Source organism: Gossypium hirsutum, chromosome D11 (assembly GCF_007990345.1).
Source record: "Gossypium hirsutum isolate 1008001.06 chromosome D11, Gossypium_hirsutum_v2.1, whole genome shotgun sequence".
NCBI lineage: Eukaryota > Viridiplantae > Streptophyta > Magnoliopsida > Malvales > Malvaceae > Gossypium > Gossypium hirsutum.
In genome coordinates this window covers 58,487,841-58,514,640 of record NC_053447.1, presented here as the reverse complement: position 1 = coordinate 58,514,640, position 26,800 = coordinate 58,487,841, and the positions used below count along the sequence as shown (strand labels likewise).

The 26,800-nt window shown below is 32.6% G+C and overlaps 2 protein-coding genes and 1 pseudogene across 3 annotated transcripts; 1 reads left to right on the top strand and 2 right to left on the bottom strand.

Moving 5' to 3' along the window:
* Positions 1-2,553: 2,553 nt before the first annotated feature.
* LOC107926791 (pathogenesis-related protein PR-4-like) lies at positions 2,554-3,149 on the bottom strand (annotated as a pseudogene).
* Positions 3,150-7,343: 4,194 nt separating this feature from the next.
* Positions 7,344-10,986, bottom strand: LOC107904611 (potassium transporter 5). 2 transcript variants are annotated; one of them, XM_041104589.1, is made up of 8 exons: positions 10,812-10,986; positions 10,287-10,471; positions 9,962-10,187; positions 9,569-9,817; positions 9,421-9,471; positions 8,917-9,345; positions 8,575-8,829; positions 7,344-8,479 (listed from the first exon to the last, which is right to left on the bottom strand). In XM_041104589.1, the coding sequence occupies exons 2-8, from the start codon at positions 10,443-10,445 to the stop codon at positions 7,527-7,529; spliced, it is 2,322 nt and encodes a 773-aa protein (XP_040960523.1). In that variant the 5' UTR covers positions 10,446-10,471; positions 10,812-10,986; the 3' UTR covers positions 7,344-7,526. The 2 variants fall into 2 exon arrangements, with proteins under 2 accessions (XP_040960523.1, XP_040960524.1); XM_041104590.1 differs by having other exon boundaries at positions 10,287-10,457.
* Positions 10,987-26,380: 15,394 nt separating this feature from the next.
* LOC107926790 (uncharacterized) lies at positions 26,381-26,800 on the top strand. The gene has a single exon (XM_016857715.1). It carries the CDS (start codon positions 26,381-26,383, stop codon positions 26,798-26,800), a length of 420 nt encoding a protein of 139 aa, XP_016713204.1.

Genomic DNA, 26,800 nt, shown 5'->3' with positions numbered 1-26,800 from the left:
TTAAGGTCGTATCAAAAATTCGTTAAGAAATTTTGATGTTTAAGTAGTTAATTAAGTAGAAATGACTAAATCATAAAAAGTGTAAAAGTTAAGTTATATTGTTAAAGGGGTCAAATGGCTGGAAATGAAAACTAAAGGACTTAATTGGTAAATAGACCATTTAAGGTGATAGTGGGTGTGCATGGACATGGTTTAAATGAAATTATTATGGTTTTTAAAGAATAAAATGATAAATGATCAATTAAACTTAAATTAAATAAAACAAAATTGGTTAATCTTCTTCAAACTTCTTCTCCACCGATTTTTGGTGAGAAAATAGTCATTTTTACACTTTGAAGGTTTGGTGAAGCTTTCTTCTTACATGTAAGTGATTCTAAGTCCCATTTTTAATGATTTTTATGTTTTTAAATTTGTTCTATGTAATGCTCTAAATAATTTATTTCTGTTTCTATAAATATTTAACATAAATATGTATTTGCTTTAATGGTTTAGTGTTCCGAGTGTGTGTGTGAGGTCTTAGGTTCAAGTTTCCCTTTTGCCTAAAGGTTGTTATTTTAGATCCAAGCCTTATCCTTGATGAATAGTGTTTTATAAATTTGTCTATTAACTTATATCAAAATGAGCTTGTTGGTTCGAGTGGTAAAAAGTCAGGGTGTTAGAGGTCTTGTGTTTAAATCTCTGCATGAGCATGGGTGATAGTTTTTGCTTCAGTTGACTATGAGAGTTTGGATGGAGTTGAATCGGTTGGTTAGTGGTGGATTTAGTGGGATATTAGGGATTTTAAATCTTTTATTTTTATTTCTATTTTTATTTTATTTTTCTTTCCAAAATTTCTGACGTCAAATTTCTACTACTTTACCCTTTTCTGACGTTTTTTCCTTTACTCAAAAAATCATTATTTCGTTCTTCTTCTTCGATTCTATTGGTGGTTCTATTGTTCAATTATGCCATTGGTTTTGTTGAGTTTTCTAATCGATTGGTAAGTAAAGTTTTGTTCCCTTTTAACTTTTGATTTGGAATTATAGTGATGTCAATCTGTAGCGATTGATTAGTGGAACTTCGTGTTTAGGAGCAGATTGTGGAGCAAGGAGTTCCACTCCAACAGTTTAGCGTGCATTAGAGGTGGTTGTTGTCTGCGGTAAGTAGGGTTTGTGTTGATTCTTGTTGTCGAATTCATTAATCAACTTGCTAAATCTTTAATGGGTACCCTGTTTTTAGGTTTTGGAAGGCTTGGGATTATTTTTGCATCGAAATCGTAAGAAGTGTGTTCCCAAAACACTAAAAATCGAACTTCGGTGAAAGCTGAAAAACTATACTGTCAACGCCACACAGGCGTGTGCCTGGCCATGTGGTTGGTCGTGTGTTTAACGAGGGCATGGCCGTGCGCAAGACACGACCGTGTGATGGTGTGAGTGTGGTCGTGTGGGCCATACGGGTTAGGCTAAGTTGGGCGTGTAGGGCCACACAGACATATGGGTTTAAGGGCAAGTCGTATGGGCCACACAAGCAAGGCCAATCTAGGCGTGTGGGCCATAGGGCGTGCGGGCCCACACGGGCATGTGGGCCCATATTTCTAAAATTTTCCTTAAGGTTGCACGGGTTGTTCCGATCGATTGTAGGCCTACTGTATGAATTTATACATTACGTTATACAAATAATATAGAGCATGCCACATATCTTACTCATCTGACCCAATATAACATCATACATCTATTTGACTCGACATCCAATCCAGCTTGTCCAACATGTGTGCTCACCATTCATGAGGTATACACTAGCTAGCCAGGGTCTTGCTCGCCACTAGCTCGCCCATATTCTCATGGTTTTGCTTGCCCTTTGCTCACCTATATATTTTGGAGAGTATTTGAGGACAGTTAAAACTCCTAAGATGATAACGTGTCACCACACATGGCACCTAGTTACCCCTAGCACGTCACATCAGTAAATCATGCCTTATATAGATATATGAAGATGAACCACCCTAAAAAGGGATAAAGGAACAAACACTCAACACACTACATCATATATGAATCCTTTCATAAATAATTTTAATTTTTTCCTCTTTTTTCACTTTTTTATACTTGGAGATTACTTTTTATTCTTCCGAAAAAATGTCATTGTTAGAAAGAAAAAGGAAAACAGTGATGGATTGATTTTCCTTCTCCTTTGAAATATGAAATAAAATTATTATATTTTTTACTTATTATTTTTTAACAAATAAGTTATATTTTTTAATTATTAGTAGAGGAGGAAGGAACCCATTTAATCTAAAAGCTTATAAAACTTTAACCAATTTTGCAAACAAATTTTAACATAAATAATTTATATTTGATACAGTAAACATAAATAGTTTCACATATTACCACTGAATTAAATAATGATATATCTTAAATTTTACCAACATTATAAAAACTAGAAAATTAATTAATCATACACTAAAGTTTTCAACAGGACAAACAAAGACAAAAAATTTATCAATCTAGCAATCAAAATCAACTGCAGCATTATTCGGCATTTGTAGCACATAATTAAACAGCAAGAACTGTTGTAGTGCTAATTATCAACAACTAAAGCAACCAAAGGATTAAAGCCATTGCCACAATCAACAAAATCATATCTAATAGTAAAGTGGCCTTGATCATGACCTACTCCATTAGTATTCAATCGGTTGAAAACTCCCACATCTAAATCTAACCCTCCATTGCTGCATCTGTCCAGAATCCTCACTATTTCTTGAGCTCCAGTCCTTGTGCTTCTTACTCTCAAGCACCTCCCACAAGCAGTCAGGAAAGAAGGACCAACGAGGCCACAAAAGGTAGTCCAACCATACTTATTCCTCCAAGAATATTACTTGTTAGCATCCCATATAGAGCAATCGACATTCACATCCATCAAATCCCATCCATTTTGCTTTGGATTATAGAAATGGTAAGTAGACCACACAGTCGCTCCTTCTCCTGTAAGGGGAGGAAGGCCACTTGTACAATTGCTCTGACAATTTTTTGCTGGTGAACAGCAATATCGGTGTTCCCACACCATCCATATTGGCTGCAACATAAGTTGTTAGGGCATAAAGCTCCACCAGTTTGCCGACCACATTGCTTGGCCATTGTTGCTCCCACTAAGCTAAACAAAAACACAAACAACATCACAAACTTAACTGTAGGAACTTAGAAAACAGATTAAGAATTTTCTGCAGATTCTTGTGTTTTAAGCCTGTTGGAAATTGGCCAACCATGCTGCTGTTACATTTTTTGGTTGAAGTGCATGCAGCTTGATGACATGCTGCAACACGTATGCTTGCTGTAACGGTAAGGTTTTCTCTGTAGTTTCATTATAATTAAACTAGTTGAAAATGAACAAGTTGATGGCAACTTGATGCATTAGGTGTTGAATGACTAGTTTAGGTGGCTTGTTTATGTGTACAAGCAATGTTTATCAAGTTACTAGGCTACTTAGTGGTAGTAGGTAGTATTTGTTGATGTATTTGACTATAAATGTATTGTTTTTCTAGTTGAATGAATGAGCTGAATGAGCTATCAGCCATAAGCTCCCTTGATGCACATTTGGAAGCAAGTAAAAATACTTCTTGCATCTTGTTCATTATTCTATTATCTCTATTCTCTTCTTTTGCTGCTGCAATGTTCCAACAATTGGTATCAAAGCCTAAGTCTTAAGGGACCATTGATTTTGCTTCTGCTACTTGTTAAAAAGAAAGAAACTGTCAAAGCACAAGCAAGTCATTAAGGACTGCTTGTAGAGAAGACAGCATCAACTCAACCTTATGAGACCCCCAAACAAGCTTGAATAAGAAGAATGAGGAGTTTCAAGGAAAGTATGTGAGCTTTCCAATGTGCAAGCTGCAAGCTCAACAAAAATGTGCAAGCTGCAAGCTTAGCAAGATGTCAAAGCTGCAAGATTAGTGAGAAATGCGAGCTATGAGCTCATCAAAAAGTGTGAGCCCTTTATAGTTGCAAGCCTGTTGAAGACAGTAAGCAAAGTGTAAGCCTGTCGAATTGCAAGCCACAATGGCAGACTGAAGGCAAGCAAACTATACTCACGAACTGTTTGTGCGAGAAGAAACAAGACTGTAATGAACAAAAAAATAAGACAAGAAAGAAAAGATGTGTTTGAAGGCAAGTTGTCAACCAAGGCTATGAAGAAGGAGAAGACTCCATTTGATGAACAAATCTTTGGCATAAAAGACTGGTATAGTCAAGTGTGTAAGTCAAATTTGGTTGAGAATGAAGCCAAGGTTGAAAATGAATTGCTTGGACAGAGTCAGCTTGAAACAAAGCATCTAAGGATTACCAAGTTAAAAAAAAACCCTTGATGAATGATTTGTATTTACAGCATGGAGTCTAAGGAGGAGTGTTGGAAATTGGCCAACCATACTGCTGTTACATTTTTTGGTTGAAGTGCATGCAACTTGATGACATGCTACAACACGTATGCTTACTGTAACACAATCCTGTTTCTTCTCGCACAAACAGTTTGTGAGTATAGTTTGCTTGCCTTCAATCTACCATTTTGGCTTGCAATTCAACAGGCTCACACTTTGCTTACTGTCTTCAACAGGCTCGCAATTATACAGGGCTCACACTTTTTGATGAGCTCATAGCTCGCACTTCTCGCTAAGTTTGCAGCTTTGACATCTTGCTAAGCTTGTAGCTTGTACATTTTTGCTGAGCTTGCAGCTTGCACATTGGAAAGATCACATACTTTCCTTGAAACTCCTCCTTCAGCGTATTCAATATTGTTTGGGGGTCTCATAAGGTCAAGCTAATGTTGTTTTCTCTACAAGTAGTCCTTAATGACTTGCTTGTGTTTTGACAGCTTCTTTCTTTTAACAAGCAGCGAAAGAAAAATCAATGGTCCCTTAAGATTTAGGCTCATGATACCAATTGTTGGAACATTGGTAGCAGCAAAAGAAGAGAATAGACAACACAGTACAATGAAGCAAGATGCGGGAAAGAAAAGATGTGTTTGAAGGCAAGTTGTCAACCAAGGCTGTGAAGGAGGAGAAGACTCCATTTGATGAACAAATCTTTGGCATAAAAGACTGGTATAGTCAAGTGTGTAAGTCAAATTTGGTTGAGAATGAAGCCAAGGTTGAAAATGAATTGCTTGGACAGAGTCAGCTTGAAACAAAGCATCTAAGGATTACCAAGTTAAAAAAAAACCCTTGATGAATGATTTGTATTTACAGCATGGAGTCTAAGGAGGAGTGTTGGAAATTGGCCAACCATACTGCTGTTACATTTTTTGGTTGAAGTGCATGCAACTTGATGACATGCTACAACACGTATGCTTACTGTAACACAATCCTGTTTCTTCTCGCACAAACAGTTTGTGAGTATAGTTTGCTTGCCTTCAATCTACCATTTTGGCTTGCAATTCAACAGGCTCACACTTTGCTTACTGTCTTCAACAGGCTCGCAATTATACAGGGCTCACACTTTTGATGAGCTCATAGCTCGCACTTCTCGCTAAGTTTGCAGCTTTGACATCTTGCTAAGCTTGTAGCTTGTACATTTTTGCTGAGCTTGCAGCTTGCACATTGGAAAGATCACATACTTTCCTTGAAACTCCTCCTTCAGCGTATTCAATATTGTTTGGGGGTCTCATAAGGTCAAGCTAATGTTGTTTTCTCTACAAGTAGTCCTTAATGACTTGCTTGTGTTTTGACAGCTTCTTTCTTTTTAACAAGCAGCGAAAGAAAAATCAATGGTCCCTTAAGATTTAGGCTCATGATACCAATTGTTGGAACATTGGTAGCAGCAAAAGAAGAGAATAGACAGCACAGTACAATGAAGCAAGATGCGGGAAAGAAAAGATGTGTTTGAAGGCAAGTTGTCAACCAAGGCTGTGAAGGAGGAGAAGACTCAATTTGATGAACAAATCTTTGGCACAAAGACTGGTATAGTCAAGTATGTAAGTCAGATTTGGTTGAGAAGGAAACTAAGGTTGAAAATGAATTGCTTGAGCAAAGTCAGCTTGAAACAAAGCATCTAAGGATTGCCAAATTCAAAAACAAAAAACTTGACGAATGATTTGTATTTGCAGCAAAGAGTCCAAGGAGGAGTGTTGGAAATTGTCCAACCATGTTGCTGTTACATTTTTTGGTTGAAGTGCATGCAGTTTGATGACATGCTGTAGCACGTATGCTTGTTGTAACAGCAATGTTTTCTCTCTAGTTTCATTCTAACAAAACTAGTTGAAAATGAACAAGTTGATGACAACTTGATTCATTAGGTGTTGAATGACTAGTTTAGGTGGCTTGTTTATGTGTACAAGAAATGTTTATCAAGTTACTAGGCTACTTAGTGGTAGTAAGTAGTATTTGGTGATGTATTTGACTATAAATATATTGTTTTTCTAGTTGAATGAATGAGCTGAATGAGCTATCAGCCATAAGCTCCCTTGCTGCACATTTATGAGTAAGTAAAAATACTTCTTGCGTCTTGCTTCATTGTTCTGTACTCTCTGTTCTCTTCTTTTGCTGTTGCCAATGTTCAAACAAAGCCACAATATCTTGCTGAAAAAACAAAGGATTCGAGCTCAAGCAAATAAGAACCAAAAACAAGAAGTGAATTTTCTGAATGGTTCATAGATTATATTTCTTAAAACATCACATTACATATATCAGGTATACAACTTGACTGAAAAAAAAAGTTACCTAAACACACCTAACTCCACTATCAAGGTCTTGAAACTTATAAAACCTTGCTTGGACACTTGGTTAAACTGATTGATCACATCCATCAACACCAAATTACAACAAATACATCACTAACTTAGTTCAAATGTAACTAACAAAATGTTAACTAATCAACAAAACAACAGCATGTTCTTCAGCTGCAATCTGCATGGCTCGAGTTGAATGGCTGCATGAAAGCCATCTTTTAACATTAGCTTTATCCATTTCTTTTCTTCTTCTTCCGAAGGGATGGATTTAGTATACTATGATGTCTATAATTTGTAAAGGTTTCATACTAAGATATATTCATGTTATTAGGACTAAATTTACCTTAGAACTTAGATTAGCTGACTTCATATTATATTTATGTGTATATTAAGATGACATCATAGGTGGTTAGGACGTAAGAGTTAAGGGTTTGAATCTATATAAGAAGCGAAAAAAAGCTAGAGAGTTTTAGGGAGCTTTTGTTTTCCTTATTAGTTATCAATTTATTTCATTATTTCAGTCTAGCTAAAACTGGCATATGTTTTTTTAGGCTTGTTTTCCAAACGGTTAATTTGTGCTTAGACTTGGAAATAAATCTTTGTTCACAATCCTTAAAGATTAAAAATAGCAAAAAAAAAATTTATCTATATCTATGTACATATTTACTTCTATAAAACCTTTATGATTGAATCTGATATTCAGAACTAATTTGACACCCAATACATTAAAAAGAACTTATTAATAAAATTCCTGATTCACCTAACACAAAACAAGCATAAGACCACCCACATCCCACATCATCTCCCATTCATTTTCTGAATAAATCTAGCTACTTGTTTTAAAGCTGATAAGTCATGCCAACTTTAAGTATCCGCTTGTGAGGAATATCAAACACCTTCTCTCTTTGCCTTACATTTCTCTTCAACAAATTATATACATGATTAATCACTATCCTCTTCATTATATTGGCTTCTTTCTTTGCAATCACCTCACTTTCACCAATCATGTGAACTATACCTGCCTCTTCCCATTCTTTCTGCAGTTGTTCTATTTCTTGTTGCATGATCTCTTCTTCCACTTGCTTCGCATTCGCAACATCATTGTTCCTTTCAACGATTTCCCCTTCCGGTTCTGTGCCCTTTTCAGCATTGTTTCCAATGGTAGATAGCATTTGATTTTGCAGCAGTATTTCTTCTTGGATGAACTCTTTCAGTCTTGTCACTAATGTTTCCTCAAAGGCCACTTCCCGCACATCTTTGTATCCGTATCGAACAACACATTGAAAGGCAAAAAGCTCTCTTGGTTCGACTCTTCGGAAAAAGTATCTTTCTTCCGGTGGAACTTTGTTAATGTGTAGTGATTTCATGGAAACAAAGACAATGATGGAATGCAATGCTGGTACATTTGAGACATAATGCTCGAAAATGGGTGGGATACCATGAACCAGCTCTGAATAGAACATGGCAAGTCCTGGAATTCTAGACATGTTTTTGTTGGCAGATATCTCCTTTAATCTTGCAGGGGAAATCTTATGGTCAAGCTCGTAATGGTACTTTCTTCGATACACATCATTCCAAACATACATTATAATCATTAAAACTGCTGAAAATGCCAGCGGCAAGTACCCTCCGGAGGTAAATTTATAGAGAACTGAACTCAGATAGAGTAGTTCCACAAATCCAATGGTAAGAATGTATAAGATTATTAAAAATATGTTAGTTTTCCATATCATGATCATGACCAGAACCAGCAAGGATGATGTAAGAGTCATTACAAACACTACAGCAGTTCCTGTAATAACATTGAAAAGGAATAATGGAAATTCATTAGCATTGTAAATTGAGAAGAGGCTAAAGCATAAAATGCAGAGTTGTTGAAATGATTACCATATGCATTGCCAATCTTTACTGTGGACTTGAAACCCGCAGTGACACCGATACAAGCCAACATCAAAATGTAATTGATTGCTGGTATGTAAACTTGTCCTTCATGATTTGCGGATGTATAGACAACTTTGACAGGAGGGAAACACCCTAGAGAGAGTGATTGATGGACTATTGAGAATGTCCCTGAGATCATTGCTTGACTTGCTATAGCTGCAGCCAATATGGACACTACAAACATTGGCCAATACAATGGACCTGCACATTCATAAATAATTATCATAAGAAGCCACTTATACATGATTAACACTACTAGAAAAGGAACCATGGACATTTATTCACGACCTGGAACTGATTTATAAAATGCATCAGAAACCTCATCTGGATACTGGCGAAGATAAGAGGATTGTCCAGTATATGCCAATATTAAAGCAGGGTAGACCATGGAGCACATGCTGACTTGAATGGCTCGAACCGAGAAATGACCAAGATCAGCAAATAGTGCTTCGGCTCCTGTTGTGCAAAGAACAACTCCACCGAGAGAAATCCATGCATCTTTTTTGTTCCTGATGAAGTACTCAACAATGTACATTGGATTGATGGCTTTAAGAACTGTTTTATCGTGTTTTATGATGTTGTAGAAACCGATTCCACCAATGAGTACAAACCAAACACAAAGAACGGGAGCAAAGGTGTAACTCACTCTGTGAGTTCCAAATCTTTGAATCATGAAGAGGAAGATCAATATTACTACTGATATCCCAGCAATCATATCTGTTTACAACACTAAATCTTGTTTAAGCCACATAGATATGTCAATAAGGAATGATAACAAACATATATATATACCGTCTGTGAGGGCAGATGTTACTTCCTTGACACCAGCCACGGCAGATAAAACTACAATACACCAAGTCATTTACTTTTTTTTCTATTTTTTTGAATTACCATGAAAAATTAATAAATTAATAAGAAGAGAAAGTAATTAGTGAATTACCAGAGATGGAAGGAGTGAAGATACTGTCGCCAATGACCATAGAAGTACCAAGCATGGTGACAAGCAATAAGAAAATTTTGGCGAATTGGCTCTTCTGTAAGCTAGACTTTAGTACCGAAGCTAGTTTCAATCGCTTGCTTGGCAATTCCAGTTTGTAATTGGATACTTCACGGTCTTCAGCTTGTTGACTAGGGATCAAACTCACTCTTGCATAGCGACATATCAATGAGTAGAGTGCAAACGTTCCTCCTGATTTTTATTTTGATAAAATTTATCAAAAAACATAAAATTATATATTCTGGCATCAAATTTTCATTTTTGGTCTGATTTTATTTATTATTGTGACTTTACAAAGTAAACCTAATTGAAAATCCTATCATAGGTTTGACTTACCTTCACCATTATCGTTGGCTCGTAAGACAACGAAAACATACTTAACCAGAGGAAGAAAGGTAAGGGTATAAAAGACCAAAGAAAGAGCCCCCAATATATCATCTCTATGCTTTATGCCATTACTGAAGATGCTGGGGTAAACGTAGAGTGGTGATGTTCCAAGATCCCCATAAACGATGCCTATGCTCTGAAATGCCAGATTCAACACCACCCACCAGTTCGAATCCTTCAATCCAATACATAACACATATATTTAGTACGTATAAATGGTAGTTTTCGAAATAAAATTGTAAACATGTAGAGAAGGTAGGGGATGGAGCAGGACCTTGGAGTGGGAACCGTGCTTGGCTGGGGCCTTGACGGAAACAAGATCCATGGAACCATATGGTTTATGCAATATTGGACGCATGTTTCGTTTGAGTTGGTCATCGGACATTGGAATGTCGACTCGTATATCGTCTTCTTCGGCAGTAGCGTTGGACATTGCTTCAAAGCACTGTGATCGAAGCACTGTGATTAAAGACTTGTTTAGAAAACGAGAAGGTTGGATTAGGGTCAGTGCGTATAATTTATAGTAGGAGAAAACACACCACACGGCTGAGACACGCTTTGTAAATCCTCAAAATTTTTCTTTTCCAAGTATTTGGTTTATATGGTAAGTAGATGAGATACTATCCATCTTTTAATTTCTTTTCCAAATAAATTTTAATTATTTTAATTTATTTTTCTTTAAATTCTCGTTCATATTATCATCTACATATTACAACAAAACGAAATTGTTAGTACTGATAAGAAAAACAATTGAGCTTAAATAAATAAAATAGTCATGGTGTCGTAGAAGAATCACTACCTTAGAAGTAAACGAGTCTGTCCTGATCGATATAATCGTATAGTGAACGTCACCCTCAAGGTTAATATAGTACTCTAATAATTAAAGAAAATGGAATACAATTGGTATTACTTTTCTCAAAAGAAATTGAAAAAACTGGATAAAAAACAGGCCAACTAAGGAAAGGAGAAGGAGAGAAAATGTTATTGTTTACTTGTGAGAAATAAGAAGAATGACCTACTATTTAAATTGTTTTCTGAAAGAGAAAACAGAAAAATAGGCAACTGAAAATATTTTAAAATATTTTCTGCAACAGTAGAAATTTTGGTAACTAAAAATATTCTTAAAACATTTTTTGGATTGCCAACAATAAATATACATATTAATAAATGTATGGATTAAATTTCTAAAATATTAATTATAAATATTATAGAAGTGTATACAAAAGTTAGTACCCCCTCCTGCACGTTATATATATATTGGGTGAGATTAACTCACTCGTGTCTTAAAAATTGGCTGGAGCTTTGACCTCTAGTGGAGTAAACGCAGGTCAAAATGAAGGGTTAATCTCTTGTTTTTAACTTTATTATTATATTATTTTTAACATAAATATAATCAAAATTATTATTTAATATCAGTTTTTTTAATGGATTTAAATGTAGTGCTTGTGTAATGTGTTATGAATATCTTATTAAGTGAATGTTTCTCATGATCAAAATCAAGATCAAGTTTTGATATACTTTAAATTCTTATGCCTATAAATAGAGACTCTGATGAAGCATTGTAATTATCCCTTTGATCAATAAAGTACATTCTCTATTGCTTTCATAATTTCTTTATTCTTTATTCTCTACATCTCTCTTTATTTTATAATATAATATTTTTATTTGTTAAAATAATATTTAGCATTGTTATAAAAATTATTAACTTTAAAAATAACTAAAATTATTTACCATTTAGTATAATAAATAATTTTAAATTATTATAAAACAATTAATTAAAATATTTATAAAAAAATATTGTGATACATATTATTTTATTAAATAAAATTACAATTTCACATTTTTATAATAATTTAATAAAAATAAAATATTTTAAAACTTCTATTATATATAAATTTTAATGTGATGTGCTTAATAGTCATTTTACTTTCTCATCTCATCGCTACAGTTGCGTTTGAATCCAAACACATACCTAATTATTGATTTTAATCTATAGACTATTAATTTTAATCTCACTAGAGATAATGTCTATCCAAAAAAACTGCCAGATAATTCAATTTGTTCCACACAAGTTTTCACGATAAGAGAGCAGCATCTTCCACATCTTATATCATTCGAAAAAAAGTCTAATTAAAGAAAAAAAATGCAACGCAACATCTCTCAATGCCGAACCATCGATCCCATCTTTCACTATCAAACAACGTTACTCGACAACAACTTTCTAAAGATCGTCAAAAAAGCATCCCATAAAGTTTGACACCTCCCTAGAGAAAAATCAAACTCAAATAATGGATAAACCTATTGATTTTGATCTTATATTGATGTTGTATCCATAAATCAGTGATCACAAGGTAACAAACTAATAATATAAGTGAGCAATTGATAAATTTATAAAATTTAATAATCAAAATGTAATTTGAATAATACATAAATAACTAAATCCATTATCCCAACTATAGCTTAAAAATATAGAGAAAACAAATTATAATTATAATTATACAATATTCATCCCAACGTACAAGCGAAGACCGCTATTTACTATTTATATAGTACATGCATGCAGATTGACATAATTCATCTCCTTCGCCTTCTTGTAGAAAATTTGGAGAAAGCCTTGGCAAACCAATGGGGTTTCCTTTTGATCACAACATACCCAATCACCGCTCCAAATAAGAATCCACATCCATAATCTAACACCACTACTTTCCAATCCAATCCATACTCTTCTGAAAAAGTTGAAGATGGAAGTGGCAGGCCTCCAGAAATGTTGCTACATTCTTTTAGCAAGGGTTTTCCACACATCCCTAGATTTCCTTCAAAGGAGTTACTTTGAAAAATCTCAAATTGGTTGCCTCGCGGTATGAACCCTGTGAGACAATTATAAGAGACGTTGAGGAATGCAAGGAAAGTGAGTTGAGTACTCAACTCCACTGGAATTCTACCCTCTAGCTTGTTCTGAGAAAGGTCCAAAGATTAAAGATTTGTGAGCTTCGCTATGGCTACTGAGATTCTTCCAACGAGATTGTTATTCGAAAAGTTGAGCAAGTGAAGCTCTTTTAGCTTCCCAATCTATTCTGGAATTTCTCCATCAAATCTGTTGCCGGAGAAATCAATGGCTGCAAGAGTCTGAATGATCTTTGGGCACTCCATCTCCATGCCTTTGTCTGTAATTGTCATTGGGTAATCATAATCCCTGGGAACTTGCATAACATTTATCCTCATATCTAAACTTTCAAGCATGTATTTAGGAGTTGGCGAGTTTTTCCCATCTAGACTTGATATGCTAATCCATCTCTCAAAGTAACCCCAAGGCAGGGTTCCATTAAATCTGTTGTGAGAAAGATCAATGATTCGCAACTTGGGAAAGACAACAAGATTCAACTTTGGAGTCCCTATCCTACCATAAAGTGCATTAGAAGATAAATTAAGAATATTCAACTCTGGAAGAGTCCTCAACCAGGAAGGGAATGTTGGAAGCGTGTGGATAATTAATAGTTGAAAATACACACAAATATTACCCAATATAAATACAATTTTTTTTCTTGCTCAAACATACTATTGTTGGCGAAGAAACCAGCCACTAATACGCTATATGTCACTTGTATTTTTTATTGACATGAAAATATTTTAAAAAATTAAAAAATACATTTAGGATAAACCCAAACAATTACTTGTCCTAGTTCATTTGAGCATGGACAACAATTTATCTAGGTTTAATTTGGACTTGATTTTTAAATAATTATGAAAAAATTATTTATTTTAATATTTTTTTATGTGACAAAATCTGCCACATTAGCATGTGGTACACGTGGCACATCATGGGCCGCTATTTTGGTGTTTTGTTTGTCACACCATTGCTTAAAAGTAGAAATAGTTTGAACTTTTAACAAAAATATTAGTTTGCTCTTTCATCTACTACACAATGACTATATTGTCCATTTTTTGAGTAGAGGAAGCAAAATACAATCTAACTCCTATCATAAAGCCCCCATGGTACTTCTACTTAATCCCAGTCATCCTTTCGTAGGACAAAACATGTTAGCGAACAAATATAAATATAAATATTAAATATAAGATCTGAACAAATAATATATAAACAAATATTTATATTTATGTAAAAATATCAAATCTGAAAAATAATTAAATAAATAAGATCTTGAAAAAACTAGAAATCGAATAAGATGTTGAGGCTTGTTTTCATAGTTTCCTTAAGATAGATTCAACCGTTTCTATGGTACTTGGAGAAATGTTGATCGTCTGTCTTTCAGGATGCAACAACAAAACGATCGCGGCAGCAGTACCTCTACAGTGATCAATGAACAAACATTGCTTTCTTCTATCACCGAAACGTTTGAAAATTTAGAGAGAAAAGAAAAGAATTTTTTAGAGTGAAATAAATTCGTTGTTTGTCTCTAAAAAATTTTGCAGTATTCTTTAGGCTTTTATAGATATTCAATATGGAGGAATTTTAGAAATTTTTATGAATAAAGATACAAAACTGCATTAAAGGAGCCTTTAAATCAATTTGAATAAAATCAAATCAAATTGATTGGAATAAAATCAAATTGAGATTTCTGTATAATATCTGCTGAGAGAAAAAAATACGTAATGGGCTAAAATATCAACAAGCCTAAAAAGACCCAAACATTCCACATCATGTGAGTGCACACCCCCCTTGCACATGAGAGAGAGCATTAGCTTAATTATTCAATAATTTATAGTTGGTTTACATATATATACAAGTTTTACTCTTAATTCTCAATCAATGTGGGACAAATGTTTTTCATTTTCCTCAATATAATTCAGAAGTAGTTTAATTTGAGCATCAATTTCTCATTCATCACTCAATCATTTTAAGTATATTATATCCCGTTGTAAATGTCTTATGGGGTAGAACATAAAATCATAATTTTATGATTCAAAACTCCTCATTTACCAATCGAAAATATGTCTCAAAGATTCCAAAAATCATATTTTTGCAACACCTTTAATTCCATATCACTTACATAAAAAATTGAAAAACCCATATAATCACTTAGAACACACATGGATGGAATTTTTAATGGAATGGTTAATTTGCACTTTTTTCTAATATATAAAAATTATTTTTTTTTATTTTTTTAATAGAGAAAACAAAATGTAATCCATCTTTGAGTTTCTATCATACTTTTACCCATCTAACACCCAAAAAAAAAAACCATTATCATCATCTCTCAAAACTAATTGCATCGCCAAAACGCACCATTGAAGCATAAAAAGACAAACGGAATTAAGCTATTAAATTATTAAGGGAAACTATTTACTTGGTCACCCAATTTTATGGGTGCTTTTATTTTGGTCACTCAATTTTTCTGGCACTTTTATTTTGGTCACCCGGAATGAAACTCTTATAATTTCATCATCCAAGCATTAAATCTCTAATGACAGTTAAATGTACACATCATATCATGTTCAGACTTTCATTTTGGTAACCCAACTTCTAGGTTGTTTTCATTTTGTTCACCCAAAAAATATTTTCTTTTAAGTATTGATCATGGTAAAAAAAATTAAGGGTTAAAGTGAAAATGTGGTAGAAACTAAAAAAAATAAATTATCAAATTGTACTTGCTTATCTCATTGCCAAAAATTCTAAATATCTTTTTTAATATTGAAATTTTAAATTTTAAAACATCAAAAATAAATAAATAAATTATTGAATGTTATGAATATCTTATTAAGTGAGTGTCCATCAAGATCAAGATAAATTTTAATATACTTTAAATTCTAATATTCATTAGAGTTAGATCTCTACTTCATTTATACTTTTTTTGCTTATAAATAGAGACTTTGGAGAAGCTTTGTAAATATCCCATTGATCAATAAAATACATTATCTATTGCTTCCCATATTTTTTTGTTCTTTACTCTTTGTCTATTTATTTTATAATATGTTATCAGCACGATTCTCTTTGAATTGTTTTTCTCCATAAGTTGCAAAATTTTTTCCCTTTCATCATGCATTTCCTCTTTCAAGCAACAACCAATGCAAAAGTTGGTCACTCAAATTTGATACTCAAGTTGTTGTCGATTGCCTTCTAGAGCTACTGCTATTTCAGTCTTCAATTGAGGCCTGGATATTATCGGTAATCATTATGTAACGAAATTTATATAATCCTTACCTGGTATGTTTTTCTTCTTTGTTGATTTATTTTTGGTAAAATTATTTTATGAAAAATATTATTACTTTAAGGTTTCTTTTAAACTAAAATTCTTTTATTAAATTATAGTATGTATGATATTTGGATGATTAAATTTTTTTATGATTAAATTATTGTTATTAATATGCTTGAAATTATTGTATCATATCTTTTAAATTGAATTTATAAATATTTGATTAGAGCATCATAAGATTTTATAACATATATGTGGTATTGAAATTTGGTACAATGTGTATCGGATAACTTTGAAGCATCGTACACAAAAATTTTTATTTTGTTTATTAAATGATTTTTTTTACTATTAGATTATAAATGTTATTACGAAAACAAAGTTGTTTTACTACTTGTAATAGTGCTCATGATAATAGCTAGGGTGATAACAATGATGTTAAAGAATCTCAAGTATATTTTACTATGATTTATTTATTATATCATGTTTATTATAATTGGAGACTAATCATGACAACATGAATAGATAGATTTTGATTTGAACATGTATGTTTTCCGATGGTGATTATGAAATAAAGTATCAATGAAGGCGTTTAGAAGTCTATCCGACCAGATTTGTTGTATTCCCTGAAGTGAATGCAAACATAAAGAAAAGAAAAGATATAATCATGGACCACTAAAAATGGGAACATAGTAATAAATAAGAGAACAATGAGAGTTCTCAAGATAACTCTTCAAAGTGTAAAGATAATCTATATTATCAATGTGATATGAAAGATTATTGGCCACATATGTGACGTATGCCCAAATATTTTGTTTCTGTTAATATTCTTTGAGGAATGATATGAGAATGTAATAATGAATTCTATCATTACAAATATAAAATATTTATCTTATTTGTTACTAAAACAAACAAATATTATTTCAATATTTGATAGTACAAAACTAGATGAAAACTCCAAAAAAGCTAATATATCAATATCTAAAAAGCACAAAATTTGTGATGGCTAATGCATTAGTTTTAAAAGATATTCATTATAATCAATATCATATTGGGATTGTGAATGAAGAAAAGATTATATTTCATATGAATCAAAAGAGGATTGGGTTATTGGTTTATATTTATTACTCTTGTTATAAATTAAATTGATCGTGACTATCTTTGTGATCTTCTTTTTCATCATCCCATTAAGGGGTTTAAAGCGAAATATTTGACTGTGAAAGATCTACTTATGAGCAATAAAATATGGTAAATCTATCTAAATCTCGTTATGGTTGGATGCACCTGAAGTTACAAGTTTTTTAAAACTGTGAGTATTACTCTATAGTATTCATAATAAGTTCTCAATTAAATTTACGTGGAAAAATATTACTGATGAGAACTGTGCAAGAGAGAACTTATTCAACTTTTCATAATTCAAATGTGCTCCTACGGTAGCAATATCATGAAAAAAAATTACTTATAATTGAACAAAAGTTTTTAACCACGAAACCTAATCATTCCTTGAAGAGAATGTAACAATATGTAATAAATTAGAAAGACATAATCTTTAATATAGATGTAGTAAATTGGACTATAATAATAGTCATGGAGGATTGTCGTAATAAATTTTCTCACCACCAAAAGTGGAAAAATGAAGAAAGTAAGAAAAGAACAAGAATTTCTAAGAACGTTTTAAGAAGAGAGACAATTTATTTATGAAGAGTCATTTGTTATGTATCTATTATACACTTGAAAAATAAGATCTACTCTCAAAATTTACTATTACTAGATTTTGATTGGATTCAAAGTCTACTACTGAAGTTTAATTTGCTTACTTCTTATCGTCAAGACTCAACATAGAAAAAAAAGGTACGCTTTTAAATATTAAATCAACTTGATAGGTGATTTTAATATTTTGAGATGGTCTTCTTTTTAAGTTTTGATTACATGTGTTAAATATTGTTTTAAGCATCTCATTTGTTCATGAAAATGAATATTAATTTATTTATTTATGTCGCTATAGTAGGTTTTATAATTAAATAATATATTTGATTAAAACATATTTTATTTGTAAATTTATATTAATAAACTGATGGATTTTATGGTTATTCAGATTTGATTTAGTTCAAAGAATGGTTAAAGGTAGTAGTTCATACATTTTATGTTATTCCGTTTGTTAATTATTTAGAGAAATAACATGAGCAATTGTAAATGAAAAGTTTTATGAGCTTGAATGGTTGGATTTTGAATTAAATTTCATGCATGTTTATGCGAAAAATTGCTAGTTTTTCATTATGTCATATTTTTATGTTTGAGATGTGACATTTATTGATATATTTATATAGGCTTGTTTCTATACATGACCTAGACAATTATTCTTGGTAGTTAATTGATTCTGTAAAACTCTTGTTAAAAGGGTTTTAAAGTTATTTTGAATCAAATTCGGGACTTCTCGCATCCGAAGCGAGAATCATACCACTAAACCAAATACCCTGTATTTGAAGATTTGACATATTTTTTGAAGCGAATATGGCATATAATTATTTAGAAATTATATTTATTGACTTAGTGGCATTATAGACTTCACATTGATTTAGACATTTCCAGTAGTAAATGTCACAATAATACCTATATGTGGATACAAAGTCAAAGGAATAATAGTAAACTTATCAATTTGTTACAATTTAGTACAATTGAAACGCATGTTAAAGTAAACTAGAAGTTTACTAATATAAATGCATTTACTACTTGGCATGACCAGTTAGACTATCCTAGATCATATATGATGCGAAAATTAATTGAGAATTCATATGGACATTCATTAAAAAACTAGAAGATTCTTTAATTTAAAGAATTCTCATTTGTTGTTTGTTTTCAATGAAAATTGATTGTTAAAGATAACTTATGTTATCAATGTGATATGAAAGATTATTGGCTACATAGGTGGCATATGCCCAAATATTTTGTTTCTGTTAATATTCTTTGAGGAAAGATATGATAATGTAGTAACGAATTTTATCATTACAAGAAGAAAATATTTATCTTATTTTGTACTGAAACAAACAAATATTATTCCAATATTTGGTATTACAAAATTAGTCGAAAGCTTCAGAAGATCTAATATATTAATATCTTGTGATGGTTAATCCATTAGTTTTAAAAGATATTCATTATAATGAAGATCATATTGAGATTATGAATGAAAAAAATATTATATTTCATATGAATCACTATTGCTATAAATATCTATTTTGAAAGGATGAAAAAAAAAGGAGGATTGAGTTATTGATTACTCTTGTTATTAAATTGAATTGACTATAACTATCTTTGTGATCTTCTTTTGTCATCATCCCATTAAGGGATTGAAAGCAAAATATTTGACTGTGAAAGATCTACTTATGAGCAATAGAATATGGTAATTCTATCTAAAGCTCGTTATGGTTGGATACACCTGAAGTTGCAAGTTTTTTTTTAAACTGTGAGTATAACTCTACAGTATTCAGAATAAGTTCTCAATTAAAATTATGTGAAAAAATATTACTAATGAGAACTAGCAAAAGAGAAAGCTTATGTATGAAAAGTCATTGGTTATGTACCTATTATACACCTGGAAAATAATTTTATAATCATTTTTTTGGATATTTGAATATTTTGGCATATTCCCTTAAGCTAAATGTAACACCCCAAACCCGGTCTAATCGTTATGGCCGAATCTGATTGTGTCACATGTTAAAGTGTTTAAAAACCATAACTTGTGTTGGAAACCATAATTTGCTTAAAACATTTCTTGTTTAGAATCTTTTCATTATTATTTATTAATTCTAATATCATGTTAATTAATCATTCGAAAGCTTTCAAAACTTTTATTCTACGTGGAAGCTTTTAAAATAGTTTGCGAATTCGTGAGTATTTTGTTAAAACGTTTGGTTCTTTTGAAAACTTGAGTTTTCCTAAAACTAGCAGTTATAAATTAAAAATCCCAAATTTAAGAAAAATCCATAGACGACTTTATCATAGTAAAATACCCTAAATAAAAGTTTAAAAACCTAATTAAATACGAAATAGTAAAAAGGGGTCGTGTGGCCACCGCTGAGTCCTCTGCCGCTTCAATCCGCCTAAGTTTGGAGATCACCTATACAGATAAAACAGAAGGGTGAGTTTATGAAAACTCAGTGTGTAATCCCCATATAAACAAGCAGTCAGGATGCAATCATAGTTTGGGCCTAAGCCCATTTCAGTAACAGTATTTCAGTAACAGTTTCAATTTCAGTTAGGGTCTTTGCCCATTACAGTGTCAATATTCAGTACAGTAACAGTTATGCAGTATCAATTCCTACCCAGCCAGCCTCTACACTCCAACTCCGTCCAACCCTACACTCCATGTGGGGATATAATCAACCCACCCATCCATACACTCCAAAAAGTATCGGATGCGGCACTAGACAGTAGTTTACAGCTGAGCTGCCAGTAAATTAAGATCGAAGCCTTTCAGTACACTTCCTCCGAACATTATAGTCCCTAACCCAATGCAAAGCAATACACAAATATGACATGCTATACATAATATTACGCATGTAAACCGGGCATATAGTATCAAATCAGTAGGACATCATCATGCTTAATCATATCAGTTATATAGTCACTTCAGTCAATTAGGGGTCTAGGTAAGCTTACCAACCCTACAGTAGGTCCACAGTCGACTCGGGTGACCCGTGCAACCTTAGCAATAAAACAGTGTAAATGGGCCTACAAGCCCATGATGTTCGCCCGTGTAGCCCACATGGCCCAAATTGGCCTTGGCAGTGTAGATCACATAGCCTAGCCCAAAAACCCCACATGCCCATGTGGTTCACCAGTGTGGGCCCACACACTCGTGTGGCCTACACGGCCCAATTCAGTCCGACTTGTGTATCGCACATGGCCAGCCTCATCGATCACATGCCCGTGTAGCGTCGACTGCCTCACTTTTCTACTTTTCACCAATTTTCGATTACAGTGTTACGATTACATACCTGGTTCAATTTTTACATCCAAAAACTCCTAAGTACACCGATACCTTATATTCAGTAGCAGGGATTCCCCGTCCCCAGAATATTGGAGAGCGATAAACAACCCTTTGATAAACCCCAGAAACGCGAAGAGAATGATGCGTAGAAAAAGAGTAGAAATAAAAATGACCGAAAAAGGGAAAGGTAGCAAGGCGAAGGTTCGACTAGGGAAAGAATAGGGAAACGTTAAGAGACTTCCAGCAAGAAAGGAAGAAACTGAAAGTTGAGAAGAAAACCAATACCACCTTATTTCACTTACTGAATAGACGGAAACAAAGGTTGCCACAAACGAACAATTGAAGCCAAGAAAAACAAAAAGAAACGCCAATGGTGGGGGAGAGAAACGGAATTTGGCAGCAATGGGAGAAATTGAGGAATGAAAACAGTAGAGATGGGGGAAAATCGTCAAGAAGATGGAGAGAAAACTGACTCTCTCTTTTTTTCAAAAAGAAAATAAAATGATCAGATTTTGGATATTTTTCCCATAATCCCCTAATTTCCTCCCACTTATCCCTAAATTCACTCCCACACTTCCCCATATCCCTCAAACACCCCATAACCGTCCACTACTTCCCCACACACCTCAAACACTCAACATTTTACCACACCTCAAACTCTTACATGGCACAAGCAGCAAAATAATTCCCTTGTTCGCGCAAAAACTCGAACCTCAGACCTCCAGTCACTTAACACTCCACCTAACCACTAGACCAGCAGGCCCATTCTGACATATTTTACCAATATTTATTTATAAGCCTACTGATTAGAGATAGGAGTTTATTCATTTAAAACAAAAATTCTACCCAAGTCATGGCTTGAACCCAGGACTTCTCAAATACTCTTAGAACACATAGCCACTGAAGCAAACAAGTATTTGTGTCATTCGATAGCAGAAACATATATAGAAAATTTTAGGGACACGAGTATTGTATATAATTATTTGGAAATTGTATTTATTTCATTGACTTAGTGGCATTATAAACTTCACATTGATTTAGACATTTACTACTTGGCGTGACCAGTTAGATCATCCTTGATCATATATGAGGCGAAAATTGATTGAGAATTCATATGGACATTTATTAAAGAACTAGAAGATTCTTTAATTTAAAGAATTCTCATTTGTTGCTTGTTTTCAATGAAAATTGCTTATTAGAAACTCACTAGCTAACGTTGAGATTTAATGCCTTGTATTTCTGAAATTAATATTGGCCTATTCATCCACCATATGGATGGTTTTGATATTATATGATTTTTGGTAGATGCATCTACAAAATAATCACATATGTGTTATCAACTTTCAACCTTTCTTTTGCAAGATTGCTTGTTTAAATAATTAATTTTAGATCATGCAATTAAGATAATTCATCTTGCTAATACTGATGAGTTTATATCTCAGTCTTTTATTGATTGAGTTTGAATTTTTTGGTAAAAGTTTGCTATTTATGCGCATAATGGTTTAGAGAAATTATTGATTAAACACCTCTGATTAATGTCTAAACCATTACTTATGAGAACTAGACTTCCAATTTCAACATGAGATTATGTTGATTTACGTGCTGTACACATCGAGCCAATAAGTTATAAATACTTCCTATTACAATTGGTTTTTGATCAAGAGCTAAATATTTCTCATCTTTGAATTTTTGTATGTGCATATATGTTCCAATTGCTCCACCACAACACACAAAGATGAGTGAATCCTCAAAAAAAAGTTGAGAATATATATTAATTACAAGTTTCTTTGTATTATTAGATGTTTTGAATGTATTGGAGATTCAATTATGACATGATTTGCGATTAAAATTTTGATTCGATAGTTTTCCCGACATTAGAGGGAGAGAAATGATAACTTGTAATGAGTTAGGAGAGAGTAATATGAACTAGAAGTTCAATAAGCATAACTCATTACAAGTTAACTGTTAGATGCATTTACAAACTTAATGAGAATAACCAAGTGTTATATATCATCTAATATTTTAAATTGAATCAAAGTCCTAATGGGACAATCAGTTAGAATAAATAATAGATTGATCGGTTCCAAAGATGAAAATTCTTCTAGATGGTCATATAGTGAAGGCGAGTGCTCTAGAAGAGACCCAAGACATAACTAATAAGTAAAAGTCTAGAAGAGATTCAGGTACTTGAAACTGAAATCTAAAAATAATGAAAATAAAAGATCTTGATAAGTTATGTCAATTTGAGAAAATGTGGAACGGAATAATAAAAGTGGTCGACAATGATTTTGCATGCATTATTATTATTATTAAAATAATAAAATAAAAGGAGGATATTGAATAAATCTATTGAGCAATATAGATCTGGAATAAACTGATCAAAATTGAAAGACACAACTCAAGTACAATTAAATTCGTAGAGTTTTTGGACCAGTAGTCACTACAGCAAAATAAGCTTTTAATGGCACTTTTAGCGACATTTGGACAAAAAACGCTGCTAAGAATCGAGCATTAGTGGCGCCTTACATAAAACGCCACTAAAAATGAGCATTAAAAACCTAAGCCCAACGGCATCGTTTTGTACCTTTCGGGGCTTTAGCGACGTTTTTAAAAAAAGGGCCGCTAATGCTCAGATCTTTAGCGGCGTTTTTAAAAAAGCGCCGTAAAAACATTTTATCTGTCTATTTACTATTTAATTTGTTTATTTATATTAATTAAAATTCAATTTATCTTTAATTGAATATTTGTTAAAAATTGGTAAATTTGAAATAAGGACACGTAGAAATAATTTGAAATAAAAAAACATAGAAAAATATTTGTTAAAAATGGAGTAATTAAAATACTATTATTTAAAATAATTTTAATTTTTTTGGGTACATGATTGATTGATTTTTAATTTATATATTAAATAATTTCAAATATAATTGTAAAAGATACGATAGTATTAATTTTAAAATATTTAATTTAATTATCATTTTAGTTTAGGGTTTAATATATATGGTTTAGGGTATATATATGGTTGATTTAGGATTTAGGGCCGGTTTAAGAGTTACAATTTTAAAGTTTATAGATTATGGAATTAAGGATTAGGGATTAGGGATTCTGATTTAGGGGTTGTGATTTAAGGTTTATAGGTTAGGGGTTAGGGGTTAAAGGTTAAGATTTAGGGATTTAGGGTTTATGGATTTGGTGTTAGGTTAAGGTTTAGGGTTTAGATTAATTAGTGTGTTTTAATTTACATATTAAATAATGGTTAGGGGTTAGGGATTTGGGGTCGGGTTAGGGTTTAGGGTTTAAGGTTTAGATTAATTAGTGTTTTTTAATTTATATATTACATAAGGTTTAGGGGTTAGGGGTTAGGGGTTTGGGTTAAGAGTTAGTGATTTAGGGTTTAAAGATTCGAGGCCGGGTTAGGGTTTAAGGTTTAGATTAATTAGTATTTTTTAATTTATATATTAAATAAGTTCTTATATAATTGTAAAAGAGATAATAATAAATTGTAAAGATTATTAATTTAAAATTGATATGCAATATACAATAATTGAATATAAAAAATTGCAAAATATGCGAGCTTTGGCGGCGTTTATAGCAAAAACGCCACTAATATGTATTAGAATTTTCCAAAACGGTTTCGTTTCATTACAAGAATTTAATTTATTAGTGGCGTTTCTTCTGTAAACGCCGGAAAAGGTAACATTAGCGGTGTTTATGACTAAAAAATATTTAATCTAAACCATTTGATATATTTAAATATTAGGTTTAAAAAAATTAATAAATAAATATAACAAATTGATACAGATAGGTAACTATCTATTTTGGATATATAGGACCAAATTATAACAAATAAAAATAAAATACAAAAACTAAAATCATTCCACATCGAACATCTAGCAAAATAATTATATTTGAGTTAGGAAGAAATATCTCTAATAAAATGGAGGTTAGATCGGAAATGAATAATATAAAATCATGATTAACGTCTCAATCTTTAATAGAAATTTGATATGTGAGAGATTAATTGCTTACATTGGATAATTCTAACTTAATAATTAATTACAGCTATTTAATCATTTTTTTCTTATTAAAATATATGATATTTATTTTGAGAGTACTTGATTTTTTTTATAAAAATTCAATTTATAAAAAATAATAAAAATGTTTTATAAAATCACTTAACTAATAATTTTTAACAGGCAAAATAAAAGATTTTTAACATAGCAAAACAGTATCGTTTTATTCCAAATGAAATAATTTTTTGCGGTGCGTTTTTATAAAAAATGCCACAAAAAATATTTACTTTAAAAAAATAGCGCCATTTTATAGAGCAAAACAATGTGGTTTTATTCCAAATGAAATAATTTTTTGCGGCGTTTTTATAAAAAACGCCACAAAAAATAATTTTACTTTAAAAAAATAGCGTCATTTTATATAGCAAAATAGTGTCGTTTTATTCCAAATGAAATAATTTTTGCGGCATTTTTTATAAAAACGCCACAAAATTCATTTTACTTAAAAAAATTCGCGCTGATTTTTCCCCAAATTTCCCCCCTAAAACCTAAAAATGAAAAAATCCCAAATTTCCCCCTAAAATGGAGGCACCAAAGACGATTCATCTTCTTTGATGAGAGTAGCAGTGTGAGGAATGGGAATTCATCTTCTCATTTGTTGAATATCAGTGTAACACATGCCTGACACATGCTTAAACTTTGACCATTTCATATGGTTGTTTAAACTCACTATATCTGTATTGTTAGCTTAATTTTAGGTAGTTTATACTTTGATCTCATCTCCTAAAGAATAGGGATTAGCTCGTGTATAGCTTGTATATATTCTTCTGTATCTTTGATCATTAAAGATAGAAAAACTAATTCCACAATTCTCTGCTTCTTTGTGGTAACCAGAGCTTCCAAATCTTAACCGATCCAAATCCAGTTTTTTTTTCCTCTAATCTCGTCCCCTCCAATGGCCCTCCCTACTGCTAGTGGTGACAACACTCTCACCACATCGCCGGTAATTCAATTTCATCCAGCATCTCAACTCCCGATCAAGCTCACTGGGAGTCTCAACTTCTCTACATGGAAAGCTCAATTTTCCATGCTTATGTATGGCCACGATCTCTACAATCATCTCGATGGCACCAAACCATCGCCTGCACGTACCATTGGCGAGAGTGACAACCCAAATCCAACTTTTAGCCTTTGGTTTTGATAAGATCAGCTCATTCAGAATGCGCTTATGGCATCGGTCGATCCGACCATTGCACCTACGGTGGCCAACACTTCCTCCGCTCAACGTGCTTGGGAAGTCCTCCACTCTACTTATGCCAACAAGTCTCACTCTAGGCTCTTTAGTCTACGCGACCAGCTTGCTCGCATCTCCAAAGACACTCAATCTATTTCAGAATACCTCTCTCGTGCCTGTGCAATTGCTGATGACCTGGCTGCGGCTGGTGCCCCACTTGCTGATGGAGACTTGGTCATTCACATTCTTCGTGGTCTTGGCTCCAAGTATCATGAAATCTCGGCTGCCATTAGAGCCAGAGATGTGACCATTTCTTATGAAGATTTGTGCGACAAGTTAATGGATCATGAGGTGTTCTTAGCCCATGAAGAATCCAAGAAGCCGATGGCTCCTATAACAGCTGCAGTAGCATAA